This window comes from Neomonachus schauinslandi, chromosome 2, assembly GCF_002201575.2.
Source record: "Neomonachus schauinslandi chromosome 2, ASM220157v2, whole genome shotgun sequence".
Taxonomy (NCBI): Eukaryota; Metazoa; Chordata; class Mammalia; order Carnivora; family Phocidae; genus Neomonachus; species Neomonachus schauinslandi.
In genome coordinates, this window is record NC_058404.1 from 58,954,786 (window position 1) to 58,970,758 (window position 15,973).

Below are 15,973 nucleotides of genomic sequence, written 5' to 3' on the forward strand. Positions count from 1 at the left end.
TTGAATATGTTGATTAATTCTTATCAAATATTGTCTATTTGTTTTCTCACAAAAATCAGATCAGATTAATTTATTAAAATAGCAGAAATCAGGGTGCCTGGGTGGCTCAGTTGGTTAAGCAACTGATTAATTTCGGCTCAGGTCATTATCTCAGAGTTGTAAGATGGAGCCCTGTGTCAGGTTCCACACTGGGCATGGAGCTTACTTAAGATCCTCTCTCTCTCCCTGTCCCTCTGCCCCTCCCTTTGTGCTCATACACATGCAAGCTATCTCTCTTTCTAAAAAAAAAAAAAAATAGAAATCATATTCAAAGCAATAGAAAAATGATTTATTTTTTTTTAAGATTTTTATTTATTTATTTGACAGAGAGAGACACAGCAAGAGAGGGAACACAAGCAAGGGGAGTGGGAGAGGGAGAAGCAGGCTTCCCACTGAGCAGGGAGCCCGACGCGGGGCTCGATCCCAGGACCCTGGGATCATGACCTGAGCCGAAGGCAGATGCTTAACCACTGAGCCACCCAGGAGCCCCCAGAAATCATTTCTTTAAGTGAATTTAAACATTCACTTGATTATACAGTGGATAAATATATGTGGTTAGAGAAGTATTTATTGATTTAAATAAAATGATAGAATTTGTACATCCAAATTAATTTGTTTCCTTCAAAATAATCATCTAGAGAAATAACATACTTTTCTAAGAATGCTATTTTTTCAGAACCAGTTGAAACTTGTTTTTATTTTCTCAGAATTTATGGTACTTTTGAATATTCTGTAAGAAATAAGACCATCTTAAAGTTTCAAAATATTTCTATGTAATCTTTCAAGGAGATAATACTCAGTTGTATTAGCTTTAGATTTTTTTAAGTTATTTATAATAACATCTTAAATATCAGTATATTTTTTCAATGGTGCTGAACTATGGATTAGAACAATGTTTCTGTCTTTTTTTTATATAAAGACTTAATTTTTTTTAGAGTAGTTTTGGCTTCACAGCAAAATTGAGAGAGGAAGATACAGAGATTTCTTATACATCCCCTGCCCCCACACATATATAGCCTCTCCCATTAATCAGCATCCTTCACCAGAGAAGTACATTGTTACAATTAATGAACCTATATTTACATGTCATCGCTCAAAGTCTATAATTTATATTATAGTTCAGTCTTGGTGCTGTACATTTTGTAGGTTTGGACAAATGTATAATGACATGTATCATCATTATAATATCATACAGAGTATTTTCACTCTCCTAAAAATTCTCTGTGCTCTGCCTATTCCATTCTTCTTACCACTCCTCTGACAACCTCTGGCAACCACTGATCTTTTTATTGTTCTTTTCTTTAAGATTTTATTTATTTATTTGAAAGAGAGAGAAAGAGCGAGAATGCGTGTACAAGCAGGGGTAGGGGCAGAAGGAGAGGGAGAAACAGACTCCTCGCTGAGTGTGGAGCCTGACATGGGGGCTCGATCCCAGGACTCTGAGATCATGATCTAAGCTGAAGTTAGATGCTTATTAACCAACTGAGCTACCCAGCTGCCCCCACTGATCTTTTTATTGTCTCCATAGTTTTGCCTATTCCAGAATGTCATGTGGTTGAAATCATACAATATGTAGCCTTTTCAGATTGACTTCTTTTGTTTAGTAATATGCATTTAAGATTCCTCTGTGACATTGCATGGCTTGATAGCTCATTTCTTTTTAGCATTGAATAATATTCCATATATGTACCAGTTTTTTTCTTCATCTATTTAGTTACTGAAGGACATCTTGGTTGCTTCCCAGTTTGGGTAATTATGAATAAAACTGCTATAAACATCTGTGTACAGGTTTTTATGTGAACATAAGTTTTCAACTCCTTTGGGTAAATACCAAGGAGTGTGATTGTTGGGTCACATGGTAAAAGTATGTTTAGTTTTGTAAGAAACTGTCAAATTGTCTTCCAAACCATTGTACCATTTGAATTACCATCAGAAATGAATGAGAATTCTTGTTGCTCCACATCCTCAGCAGCATTTGGTGCTTCAGTGGTTTGGATTTTAGTCATTGTAGTAGATATGTAGTAGTATCACATTATTTTAATTTGCAGTTCCCAAATGACATATGATGTGGAGCATCTTTTCATATGCCTATTTGCTGTTCATATATGTCTTTGGTGAGGTGTCTGTTCAGATCTTTAGTACATTCTTTTAATTGGGTGGTTTGTTTTTTTATTGTTAAGTTTTAAGAGCTCTTTGTGTATTTTGGTTAACGGTACTTTAAATCTTTATGTCTTTTGCAAATATTTTCTCCAAGTCTGTGGCTTGTCTTATTCTCTTGATAGTGTCTTTCACAGAACAAAAGTTTTGAATTTTAGTGAATTCCAACTTATTAATTCTGTCTTTCATGATTGTACCTTTGGTGTTGTATCCAAAAAGTCTTGCTAAACCCAAAATCATTTGAGTTTTCTCCTATGTTACCTTCTGGGATTTTTATAGTTTTGCATTTTACATTTAGGTCTATAATGAATTTTGAGTTAATTTTTGTGAAGGGTATAAAGTCTCTGTTTAGATCCCCCCCTCCCCCGTTTTTTGTTTTTTGTTTTTTTTGGCCTGGGATGTCCCGATGTTCCAGCACCATTTGTTGTAAAGACTATTCTTTCTCCATTGAGTTGCCTTTGCTCCTTTGATAAAGATCATTTGACTATATTTGTGTGGGTCTATTTCTGAGCTATATTCTGTTCCTTTGATCTATTTGTCTATTCTTTCACCAGTGCCACACTGTCTTGATTACTGTAGCTTTATAGTAAGACTTGAAGTTGGGTAGAATCATTTCTTGAACTTTGTTCTTCAGTTTTGTGTTCATTACTGCCATCTTCTTTTGAACAACATGGATATTAAAATATCCATGAGAGACCCATGGAGAGAGTCCCAACTCTCTTCCATGAGAGTCCAGAAGACTAGGTATTAGATATTATAGTTGTATTGCTAACTTATATTTACAAGATGTTCAGTAAATGTTGTATTTGAAATATATACTCACCAGAAATTTTTGTTTACTGGTTTGAAGGAGAGAGAGAAGTAGTGAGCAGACTGCTGCCATGTTAATATGAGCATACCTGTAAATGCCATTTCCTTATATTTATTAATGGTTTAGTATCTTATTTCATATTGTTTAGAGTCTAAATGTTAAGATAAAAATGAGCAAATATCAGGCAGCGTGATGCCCCCAGCTCTGTTTTTCTTTTTCAACATTTCCTTGGCGATTTGGGGTCTTTTCTGATTCCATACAAATTTTAGGCTTGTTTATTCCAGCACTTTGAAAAATGTCATTGGAATTTTGATCAGGATTGCTCTGGGCAGCATAGACATTTTTACAATATTTATTCATCCGATCCATGAGCAGGGAATGTTTTTCCATCTTTTTGTGTCTTCTTCAATTTCTTTCATGAGTGTTCTGTAGTTCCTAGAGTATAGATCCTTTACCTCTTTGGTTAGGTTTATTCCGAGGTATCTTATCGTTTTTGGTGCTATTGTAAATGGAATTGATTCTCTAATTTCTCTTTCTACAGTTGCATTGTTAGTGTTTAAGAAAGCAACTGATTTCTGTGCATTGATTTTGTATCCTGCCACATTACTGAATTGCTGGATGAGTTCTAGGAATTTGGGGGTGGAGTCTTTTGTATTTTACACATATAGTATCATGTCATCTGCAGAGAGAGAGAGTTTAACTTCTTTGCCAATTTGAATACCTTTTATTTCTTTTTGTTGTCGGATTGCTGTTGCTAGGATTTCTAGTACTATGTTGAACAGTAGTGGTGATAGTGGGCATCCTTGTCGTGTTCCTGATCTTAAGTCAATTATCATATGGTTTTACTTATTAGTGGAACATAAGGAATAGCATGGAGGACATTAGGAGAAGGAAGGGAAAAGCGAAGGGGGGGAAATTGGAAGGGTAGATGAACCATGAGAGACTATGGACTCCGAGAATCAAACTGAGGGTTTTAGAGGGGAGGGAGATGGAGGGATGGGTTAGCCCGGTGATGGGTATTAAGGAGGGTACGTATTGCATGGAGCACTGGGTGTTATATGCAAACAATGAATCATGGAACACTACATCAAAAACTAATGATGTACTGTATGGTGACTAACATAACATAATAAAATAAAATTTAAAAAAATGAACAAATATATGATTATAATAATTGATATTTTTAGTGAAGTTAAAATCTTGTTACCTGTACCTTTCATTTCTTCCATTCTTCCATTTCTTCCATTCTTCCATTATGTTGACACTCTTATAATGGGGGTTCTTATGTTGGATGATTGATATTTAAACATTAAGAAGATTATACCAAACTTTTAGAATTTGCACAAGCATTTCTTTTTAAAGTATAAGATTAATAAGTAAAATATTTTTTCCCATCAAATGTTGTAATGAATTAAAATTAAAGTGAAGGGACTAATGTCTTAATCTTTTACAAGTCAGGATTTTTTTAAAGATTATTTGTTAATGCAATGGAAAGGAGTTATTTAGTACTACATGAGACATTATGATGTTTACATCTGAGGCCAGAGATGTTGCTCTCTCTTCTGATCTTTCCTCAGACCTAACACATTGTCTTGAACAATAAAAAGTGAGAAATGAAAAAAACTGTACTTTCAGATAGAGTGGATAAACAGTGATCACATATTTTTATCTCTTCATACAACTATAATTTGCAAATGAATTTAAATTCTTTATTATAGTTGGTGGCTAAAGGAGTAAAGAATTCTGATATGTCTCCACCTTTGGGACAACATGAAGCAGGTGGCTCTCCATCAAAGCAACAGATGAGATCTGTTATTTCTGTGACTTCAGCTTTGAAAGAAGTGGGAATGGTAAGTTTCCTAAAATTTAGAACTCCTCAAAGTGAAAGTTTCTTAGAAGGATTAAATTTAATGAACTTACATTAATTCCTAATGTATTAAATTTTTTTAGGGAAAATAAAATAACTTCTTAAGATTTTTGTGTATGGCTTATTGTACATATTGGAGCCTCACTGCTCATAGGTTTGTATCTAGGACCATCTAATACATAAAAATAGATTTAACTGATTGTCTCTTATTTTTACTTTAAAAGAATATTGAACAAATAAAATATATGCAGAAATGTACAAAAAATAATGCAAAAAACATTTTTATACCTCAGTTCTCACAATTAACAAAGGTTCCTTTTTTTTTAATGAAGGTTCATTTTTTATTTAAATAATGTCTCTTTGGTACTTAATTAACTTCAGGAATAGTGTCCAAGACATGTTTACATTTATTTTTAAATTTTTGGCATAATAGATGTTGGAAGACTTAATATTTAACTACACTTAATCCATCAATTATTTCTTTTACCTTCTACGTATGAATCTCTGTCATGCTATATGAATACTGAAACAAAGAATTGTGGGCAAGTAAAAAGCTTAAACTTAGAATTATATGTCAGGTGTTCATCTAAAATGTGAAAATTCTGTTTTGGGATTAAAGGAAATGGGCTCTTGATAAGGAATTTTAGCCTAGAATTTAACACACAGGAAGGAAAAAGTCTATTGAATTATATAACACATTACCTTGATTTTCTCTTGTCTTTTTAATTAATGTCTCTGCCTTTTAATTGCTGAGTTTCATTAAGTTTTTGCAGACAACACTGATGTTACTGATACACCAATTTTTTTTATAGCCTTTGTGTTTATCTTGAAAATAAGACTGAGTAGGAAAATACAAATTTCTTGGTCACTCTCAAGAACTTCATATACAAAACTATTGTTCTTCAAGTAGTTTTAGTCTCTTTTTTCTTTCCGATAACGATTTTGCGTGTGCTGCATTGTTCACTTCAACTTTAGATACCACTGTGTGGTTTCCTTCCTGGTACCCAGTCTCACATCTCAACTAGCTGTTCATCTCTCTGGTTGTAGCGACTGCTAATTCCTGACTACTTTATTGGGTAAAATGCTCTTTGTCTCATTTACATGTATTACTTTAAAACTGACCACTATACTCTTTTGTATTTTCCTCAAATATTACAAAATTTGAGGTAATCTGTATAATGAAATGGTTTTTCTTTATGTGTTGTCTTCGTAAATACTCCTTACTTAAAACTTTGAAAAATGCTCTTTTCTTACTTTGTATCTTTCAGATACTTTTGCTTTTATAGCTTTCAAAACTAATTTCTTCTTTTCATGTGTTTAAAAATTCTCGTTGGTCTAGAGCACTATGATTGTACTAATCAAGACAGACTTTATATTATTGTTGGTATAAAGGACTCAGAACTTATTTTTATTATTCTCTTTGCTTATGGAGAGAAGCCAATTCTCAATTATGTTTGGTAGTGTGGCTTAATAGGAATATATATACATGAAACATAAAGACAGCTTCAAAATAACACAGCCTAGCCTAAATTACTTTATCCACCAAAACTCCCTAGCTTTAATTAAGAGATTATATGAGTAATCAGTTGGTTAGGTGTCTGACTCTTGATTTCAGCTCAGGTCATGATCTCAGGGTGGTGAGATTGAGCCCCATGTTGGGCTCTGCGCTGTGTGTGGAGCCTGTTTAAGATTCTCTGTCTCTCCCTCTCCTCCTTCCCCTCCCTCACGTGCATGCACACTCCCTCTTAAAAAAATGGGGGGGTGGGGAGTGGAGTATATGAGTTAATTTTCTTTTTATTTCTACCATTGACCTAAAATTACCAAAAATCAGATGCCAAAAAGGAAGAGGATATAGTTAAATATGTGATCAGTGATCTAAAAATAAGATAAATAGTTGAGAATTGGCCCTTCTATTAAGTCTATTACTTGATTATATGTAACTGTTTCTCATTTCCAATAATGAAGGAAGCTATGTTAACATTTTACAGGGATAAAAAAATTCACAAGGAGCAATTTAACGAAAAACAAAAAGTAACAAAAATACGTAAGTTTTTAAGGTAGACATTTAAAATAACATTTCTTACTTCGTAACTATCTGTATTTATAGGACAGAAGTTTAACTGAGACCCAGGAAACCTCAGAAGACATGCAGAAGACTAACACTGCTATTTCAGTAAGTACAATTTTCAAACTCTGTAATCATTTTACTTAATTGTATAGATATTAAAATATAACACTTTAACTGTTTCAGAGTAAGCGAGAAATACTACGTAGATTAAATCAAAATCTTAAAGCTCAAGAAGATGAAAACGGAAAGCAATGTCACTCTGATACGTGTGAGATAGTTGTTAATGAAGATGCCAAAGAGCATGAAAAAGAAAAATCGGTTTCATCTGATCGCAAGAAATGGGAGGCTGGAGGTCAACTTGTGATTCCTTTGGATGAGTTTACATTGGATACATCCTTCTCTGCAACTGGAAGTATGTATCAAATGTTAATATTCTGTGATGGTCTAGCACACATGTAAACTTGTAGACTGGATACTTGGAAAGAAAGAACACTTAGACGGGTTGAGAAAGGCTGGAAAAATTTCTTTGTATGTGAAAAACGGAGAAAACTATTCAACCTTAAGAATAGCAAGGATTTTTATTACGATAGTGTGTGGTATTGGAGAGGGAACTGATATTATATATTTAAATTGTATTACTTTAACTCTTTCTACCAATTGTATTACTTTAATCTGTTACCAGGAATAATTCCTGATGAGAACCAAAATAGCGAACTTTGACAGAATCTCAGTAAGTTCTCTTAGGTGTGTAGCCAAGGGTATGGAAAAGATCTCACTTAATGATTTATTTATTCAGCAATAATTATTGAGCAACTGTTTTCTTGCATTGTCCAAGGCACAAGAGAGAGATACGATAATAAATAAAAACATGTGCTCTTGTGGAGCTTACATTCTGAAAGGGCAAGTTTGATTGTCAACCAACTAAATATGGTTTCAAGTAATTTTTTTTTAAAGATTTTATTTATTTATTTGACAGAGAGACAGAGACAGTGAGAGAGGGAACACAAGCAGGGGGAGTAGGAGAGGGAGAAGCAGGCTCCCCACTGAGCAGGGAGCCTGATGCGGGGCTCAATCCCAGGACACTGGGATCATGACCTGAGCCAAAGGCAGACGCTTAACAACTGAACCACCTAGGCACCCCAGTTTTAAGTAATTTTTTTAATGAACTATTTTCATAGAATTCTTTCTTGCATTGGAGAAAAGCTCAAAGACTCTAACCTATGGTGTCTTTTATTTTGTTTACTTATTCAGCAGTTCTTTCTGAGTCCCATTAAATGCCACACATTCCTCAGCAATGAAGTTACAATAATGATTAAGACATAGTCCCTTCCCTTAAGGAGCTTAAGGGCCTGGTGGAAAGGGAGACAAGTATAGAGGCAATTGTAATTGATAAGGAATATACTAGAAATTATCATAGGCTACTGTAAGAATATGTATTAGGACATAAATCAGTCTTGGGGAAGCCAAGGAAATAATTTGTGGATAAAGGGATGAGCCAAGGGATAAGTAGTTAACTAAACCAAAAGCCAAGCCAAGTGTTTTAAGGATAGAATAACCAGGACCCAGGTGAGAGAGCATGTAAAATTCAGGGAACTTGGTATAATTTAGCATGGATGGCTAAAATTCAGAAGTTAAGACAAAGAATGGCAAGTAAGAAGCCTTCAAAGGGGTAAGCAGGGTCAGATCATGAAGGGTACTATACATTGGCTCTCTCAGACTGTATGAACTTACTCTGAGTGCAGAGAGCAGTCTTTGAAACAAGGGTTAGCACATGTTTTCTGTGAATGCCAGATAGTAATTATTTTAGGCTTTGCAGGCTATAAGGACTCTGTTGGAACTTTTCTACTCTGTCACTATAGTGTAAAAGTAGCAATAGACAATATGCAAATGTATTAGCATGGCTGTGTTTCCAGTAAAATATTTTTTAGGGGTATTGAAATTTGAATTTCTTAAAATTTTCTTTAATGTCTTCTATTTCTTTTCTCAGACTTTCTGTTTTTCATTGCTATAAAGAACATTCATGATTGTTTCCTGGAAAATTTTTATAATAACTTTTAAAATCTTTGTTAGATAATTCCAGTATCTGTGTTATATTTGTGTTGGTTATTAATCAGTATCCGTCTTGCATGAGATAATCCTCTGTCTTCTCTCGTGAGAGTTGTACTGCATGTTTTGTGTTCCCTATCATGTAGCACAGATTTTATGCATGAAAAGTGGTCATTAATTACATAAAGATGATGATAAACACAGATGATGATGTGAGATCTCTCAGGTGATGGGGCTATAAGTGACTTAGGGCACCTCTGAGGCAATAAACTATTACCAGTGTGACAGGATGGGATGGAGACAAAGGTAGAGAGATGCAAGTTTTATATAAGATGAAAAAATTCCTGCCATATTTTCTTAAAAAGTAGGAAGAAAGGTCATACGGAGACCAGAAACACAAGAATTGGATAATTTTGAATGATCAGATAAGCCTATCTCAGACAAATATATAAGAACATTTGAGACACCTTTTTACCTTATTAAAAACACTTTACATGGAAAATTAACATGAGATTAATACTGTTGTATGAACAGTACTTCATCTCATGAATTCAAAAATCATGTTTAACTTAAGTATCCAATATATTTATGTGATAAGTTTTTACATAGTATAAACAATGTATAAAATTTCTCTCCACCTTAACATCTCTCCATTTCCATCCTTGTTATGAGGTAACCACTGATATACTTTATTGTTTATCCGTCTGAGCTCCTTCCTGTGTGTGTATGTGTTTGTGTGTGTGTATCTGAATAAAGACACATATTTTATATCTTTATGTTACAATATATGTTATATATCATTTATTGTATTTATTTTACACATAAGTGTATTTTATACATCTTTTCATATCACTGATTAAAAAATTCCCTTCATCTTTTTTATAGCTATGTAATAGTCCATTGTATGATCATACATGATGTACTTTTCTCAACATTTTATTTATTTATTTTTATTATGTTCAGTTAGCCAGCATATAGTACATAATTAGTTTTTGATGTAGTGTTCAGTGGTTCATTAGTTGCATATAACACCCAGTGCTCATCCCAACATGTGCCCTCCTTAATACCCATCACCCGGTTACCCCATCCCCCTCCCCTCCGCAACCCTCAGTTTGTTTCCTGGAGTCCAGAGCCTCTCATGGTTTGTCTCCCTGTCTGATTTCTTCCCATTCAGTTTTCCCTCCCTTCCCCTGTGGTCCTCCGCTCTATTCCTTATGCTCCACATATGAGTGAAACCATATGATAATTGTCTTTCTCTGCTTGACTTAGTTCACTTAGCATAATCCCCTCCGGTTCCATCCATGTTGATGTAAATGGTGGGTATTCATCCTTTCTGATGGCTGTTTCTCAACATTTTATTATGAAAAATTTCAAATATGGCAAAATTGAAATAATTTCACAGTGTACACCATATACTCTCCATTGAAAGTATACCATTAATATTTTACTATGCTTGCTTGATCACATACCTGTCCACCCTTCTATCCAACAATTAGTGTATCTTATTTTTTCGTGCAGTTTAAAGTGCATTGCAGATATTGATACACTTTTGCCTAAGTATTTCATAGCATACATATTATTTAACAGAGTTCAATATTTGTTTAGGAGTTTGTTTTTTTAATATTAAATTCACATATAATGAAATGCAGATATTTTAAAAGTACATTTGCTGAGTTATTTTTTTTTTTAAGAGAGAGTGCGTGCACATGCGAGCAGTGAGGAAGGGCAGAGAGAGAGAGTAGGGAGAGAGAGAGAGAATCTTAAGCAGGCTCCTTGCCCAGCACAGAGCCCAATGCGGGGCTTGATCTCATGACCCTGACATGACCTGAGCCGAAATCAAGAGTCAGATGCTTAGCCAGCTGAACCACATAGGCACCCCCATTTGCTGAGTTTTAACACATGCCTACACCAATGTAACCCAAACTCCTATCAAGATACAGAACATCACCATCTTCCTAAACAAAACGTTTCATGCCTCTTCCGTTTCTGCTTCTAGCCTCCCAGAGGGGACTTTTTTCCGAATTTTTTCTATCTTAGATTAACTTTCTATGTTCTAGAATTTCATTTTAACAGGCTAACAGATTGTAATTTTGTGTGTGTGTGTTTAGCTTGTTTAACTCAGCATAATGCTTTTTGAGATTTATCTGCATTGTGATTATCAATAGTTTGTTCCTTTAAAAAATTATTTAAAATTTACTTTGTTATTGATAAAGTCACTTCTGTTTTTTTTTTTCCTCACTGTTAGTTGGTATATCTTTATCCATTCTCCCCTTCCTTTTAGTCTGTTTGTATCTATTTATTTCTTTTTTGATTTTGTATCTATGTATTTAAAGTAGGTTTCTTATAGGCAGCATATTGTTGGGTTTGCTTTTTTAATCTGCTCTTAATCATCTTTAATTTGGTTGTTGAGACCATTTATAGATTGTTAATATGGTCGGATCTAAAAATGCCATTTTGCTATTTGTTTTTTGTCTTATCCATTCTTTGTTTCTTTTGCCCTTTTTTTCTTTCTTTTGGATTGAGTATTTTTATGATTCCATTTTATCTCACTTATTGGCTTACTAACTGCAGTTTATTATTCTATTATTTAGTGTTTGCCTTAGAGTTCATAGCACACATCTTTAACTTATCACACATATTCCAGCAATTGATTACATTTCACATGTAGTATAAGAACCTTACAGCAGTATACTTAGATTCGTTTCCTCCCAGTCATGTGCCATTGTTTTTGTTTGTTTAACTTATGCTATAAACCCCCCAATACATTATGGTCATTTCTCCTTTAAGGAGTTTTAAATAATAAGAGAAAAAGCCTTTTGTATCTACCCGTGTAGTTACTGTTTCCAGTGCTCTTCATAATATTTGTGTAAATCAGATTTCCATGTGGTGTCATTTTTCTTCTGCCTGAAGAACTCTCTTGAACATTTCTTATAATGTAGTCCTGCTGGTGAGGAGTTCTTTCAGCTTTGTATGTCTGTAAAAATGTTTATTTTGCCTTCCTTTTGCAAAGATATTTTTTCTGGGTATGGAATTCTAACTTGATATTTTTTTCTTTTAGTACTTTAATGATATTGTGCCAATGTCTTCTGGTTTGCATTTATTGTGAGGAGAATCTTCTATCATCCTTATTGTTATTCCTTTGTGTGTAAAATGTCTTATTTCTGCTGGATGTTTTTAGATTTTCCCCCTAAGCTAGTAAATTTCATTATGATGTGCTTTGGTGTCATTTTCTTCATGTTTCTTTTGCTTGGGTTTTGTTGAGCTTCTTGGAATTGTGGGTGGTTTTCATCAAATTTGGATAACTTTTTGCTATTTTTTTTTTCAGCTTTTTTGGTCTTCCTTTCTAGAAGTTTATATGGATCTTGTTAATGTTTTCCTTTTCTCTAATTATCATCAATTCTTTCTCTAGCTTATTGAACATACAGAATTCAGTTATATTATAAATGCCCTGTCTACTAATTAAATCATCTGTCATTTTTAGGTTGATATTGATTTTTTCCCCTCTTTATTAAAGGTTGAATTCTTTTGCTTCTGTGCATGCATGGTCATTCTTTGTTTGGAAGCCAAACCATGAATTTTACCTAAATGGGTGGCTGTATATTTTTGTATTCCTATAAATATTCTTGATTTTTGTTCTGCGACACAGTTCAGTTACTTGTAAATAGCTTGACCCTTTTAGGTCTTGCTTTTAAGCTTTGTTAGGTGAGGGACACCTGGGTGGTGCAGTTGGTTAAGCATTCAACTCTTGGTTTCAGCTCAGGTCATGATCTCAGGGTCCTGGGATCGAGCCCCACATTGGGCTCCATGCTTAGTGTGGAGTCTGCTTGAGATTCTCTCTCACTCTCTTTCTTCCCCTTCTGCTCATGCTGTCTCTCTTTCTTAAAATAAGTAAATAAAATCTTAAAAAAAAAAAAAGCTTTGTTAGGCGGAACCAGAGCAATGTCTGTGGTTAATCTGTCCCCTTTTACTGAATCTAATTACTGAATCTACCTAATGACTGGTGAATCATAAGACATTTTTTTCTGGCTGGTGGGAAGAGGGACTATTTTTGACCTACCTTGCTTGAACTCCAAGTATTGTTCCCTCTACTCCATTTGGGTCTTTTCCCTAGACTACAGTAATTTCCCATATGTGTGATGATCAGTATTTAGCTTAAGACTCCAAGAAGACTCTGAGTTCTCTTTGTGTAGTTTTCTATTCTTCCGTATTCTGCCCTGCCAACATTAGCCACCTTTACCTCCTAGATTGCCAATTTCTGTCACCTCAGCTCAGAGAGACCATCAACTCCACCTGGTTTTCCCTCCCTGCATCAAAGTTAATATCATTTCATATGGACATTTAGTTTCTCCAGTTTTATTTGTTAAAGAGACTTCCCATTTCCCACTATATTGCTTTGACACCTCTGTCAAATACCACATGCCTGTAAATTATGGGTCTATTTCTGGGTTTTCTACTTTTTAACTATCCTCTTAAAAATTGATTCCCTACTGGGAATCATTTTTGCTTTATAAAAGTGAATATCACCTGCTAATTTGCAGATATTTTCAAGGAACTAGTACATACAGATTTGTATCAACATTTTGTATTTGGTTACCATTAAATTTTTATATGACTTACATATGCTGTAATATGTGAGATTGCACCTTGTCTATTACTGCTAGTACTTAGATGCTTTGTGTATTATTCCAAAAGGCTCTAAAGACTCAAATTACAATAGATAATTTCCCATTTTTTGCTCTGCTAAATTTTATTTTAAAAGTTCCCCCAGAATTATTATTGCCAAAAATGCAGTGTTAGTTGCCTACTTATGATATGTAAGCTAAACTAAAACAAATTTTTTTAGAAATATCCTTCTCTATTTTTAAACCATATGGACGTTTATTTTATGACTTTTTCTGTGTTCTTTAATTAAATTTATAGAAACAAAATATTATTAATTTATATTTCTTCTTTTTTTTTTATTTTTTTAAACTTTTTTTTTTTTAAAGATTTTATTTATTTATTAGAGAGAGAGAATGAGAGAATGAGAGACAGAGAGCATGAGAGGGAGGAGGGTCAGAGGGAGAAGCAGACTCCCTGCCGAGCAGGGAGCCCGATGCGGGACTCGATCCCGGGACTCCAGGATCATGACCTGAGCCGAAGGCAGTCGTTTAACCAACTGAGCCACCCAGGCGCCCCTATATTTCTTCTCTTTTGTACACCCCAAATTATTGCTTAAGAGTCTTAGTTTTCAAAAATTTGCTTAAAAAAATTTACAGAAGTATAATTTTTTCTATTTTTATATTCCTTGAAACTATAATTCATAAATTTTATTATTTTTTATTGAAGAATAGTTAACATGCATTATATTACTTTCAGGTATACAACATAGTGATTCAACATTTATATAAATAACAAAGTAACCAAGATATCTATCTAGGTATCATTTGTCACCATACAAAGTTGTTACACATAATTGACTATATTTTCTATGCTGTACATTGTATCCCCTTGTTCTATTTATTTTTTAAGTAAATGTTTGTACCTTTTAACCTCTACCCCTATTTCCTTTATCCTCCCTACCCCCACCCCTCTGGCAACCACCAGATTATTCTCTGTATCTATGAGTCTGTTTCTGTTTTGTTTTATTCATTTGTTTAGTTTTTTGGATTCCACATATAAGTGAAATCATACATATTTGTTCTTTTCTCTCTGACTTATTTCATTTAGCATATGGACCCTCAGTGTCCATCCATGTTTTTGCAAATGGCAAGATTTCCTTCTTTTTTATGGCTGAGTAATTTCCTTTGTGTGTGTATGTATGCGTGTGTGTGTGTGTGTGTGTGTGTATATGTATATACACACACACACACAATGCAGGCATTAGTGGCATTGACCACTCCTCTGTGGTCCGAAATCTCCATATTACTTTTAACTCCCCAAACATTTAACTACTATTATTAGCCTGCTGTTGACTGGAAGCCTTACTAATAGCATAAATAGTTGATTAACACATATTTTGTATTTATATGTATTACATGATATATTCTTACAATAAAGTAATCTAAGAGAAAAGCAAATGTTAAGAAAATCATAAGGAACAGAAAATATACTTACAGTACTGTACTGCATTTATTGAAGAAAGTCCACATATAAGTGGATCCAAGGCTGTTCAAACCTGTGTTGTTCAAGGTTCAATTGTATACCACATCCTCTTTACCCATTCATCTATCAATGGACACTTAGGTTGCCTCAGTATCTTGGCTATTGTAAATAATGCAGTGAACATAAGGATGCATATTACTGAATCTGGGCTTTGTTTGTTCTTTGTAGTTCCTTTAGGTGTAGAATTAGATTGTTTAGTTGAGATTTTTCTTGTTCCTTGAGATGGCTTTGCATCACTATAAACTTATCTCTTAGAATTGCTTTTGCTGTGTCCCATAGATTTTGGAGCATTGTATTTTCATTTTCATTTGTCTTAAGGTATTTTTTTATTTCCTCTCTGATTTCTTCATTGACGCATTGATTTTGTTTAGCCTTCACATGTTTGTGTTTTATAGTTTTCTTCTGCTTCAACAAAATGAAACAAAACAATTTTCTTCTGCTTGATTTTTAGTTTCATCCTGTTGTGTTTGGAAAAGGTGCTTGATACGATTTCAGTTTTCTTAAATTAATTGAGATTTGTTGTGTGGATTTTGTATGATCCATCCTGGAGAATGTTCCATGTGCACTTGAAAAGAATAAGTATTCAGCTGTTTTTGGATGGAATGTTTTGTATATATCTGTTAAGTCCATCTGGTCTAATGTGTTTTTAAGGCCAGTGTTTCCTTATTGATTTTCTATCTAGATGATCTCTTCATTGATGAAAGTAGAATATTAAAGTCCCCTACTATTATTGTATTACCATCTCTTTATGTTTGTTAATATTTGCTTTATGTATTTAGGTCTCCCTATGTTGGATTCATTGATATTTATAGATGTTCTATCTTCTTGTTTTATGTATGTA

General features: G+C 33.9%; 1 protein-coding gene across 1 annotated transcript in view; it reads left to right on the forward strand.

Annotated features, from left to right (window-relative positions):
• The window catches only part of NEK1 (NIMA related kinase 1), a 191,840-nt gene that overhangs the window by 117,282 nt on the left and 58,585 nt on the right, over positions 1-15,973 (forward strand). Inside the window, 3 exon segments of the mRNA XM_021698746.1 lie at positions 4,726-4,857; positions 6,982-7,047; positions 7,126-7,354. Of these exon segments, the coding sequence (XP_021554421.1) occupies positions 4,726-4,857; positions 6,982-7,047; positions 7,126-7,354 (427 nt within the window).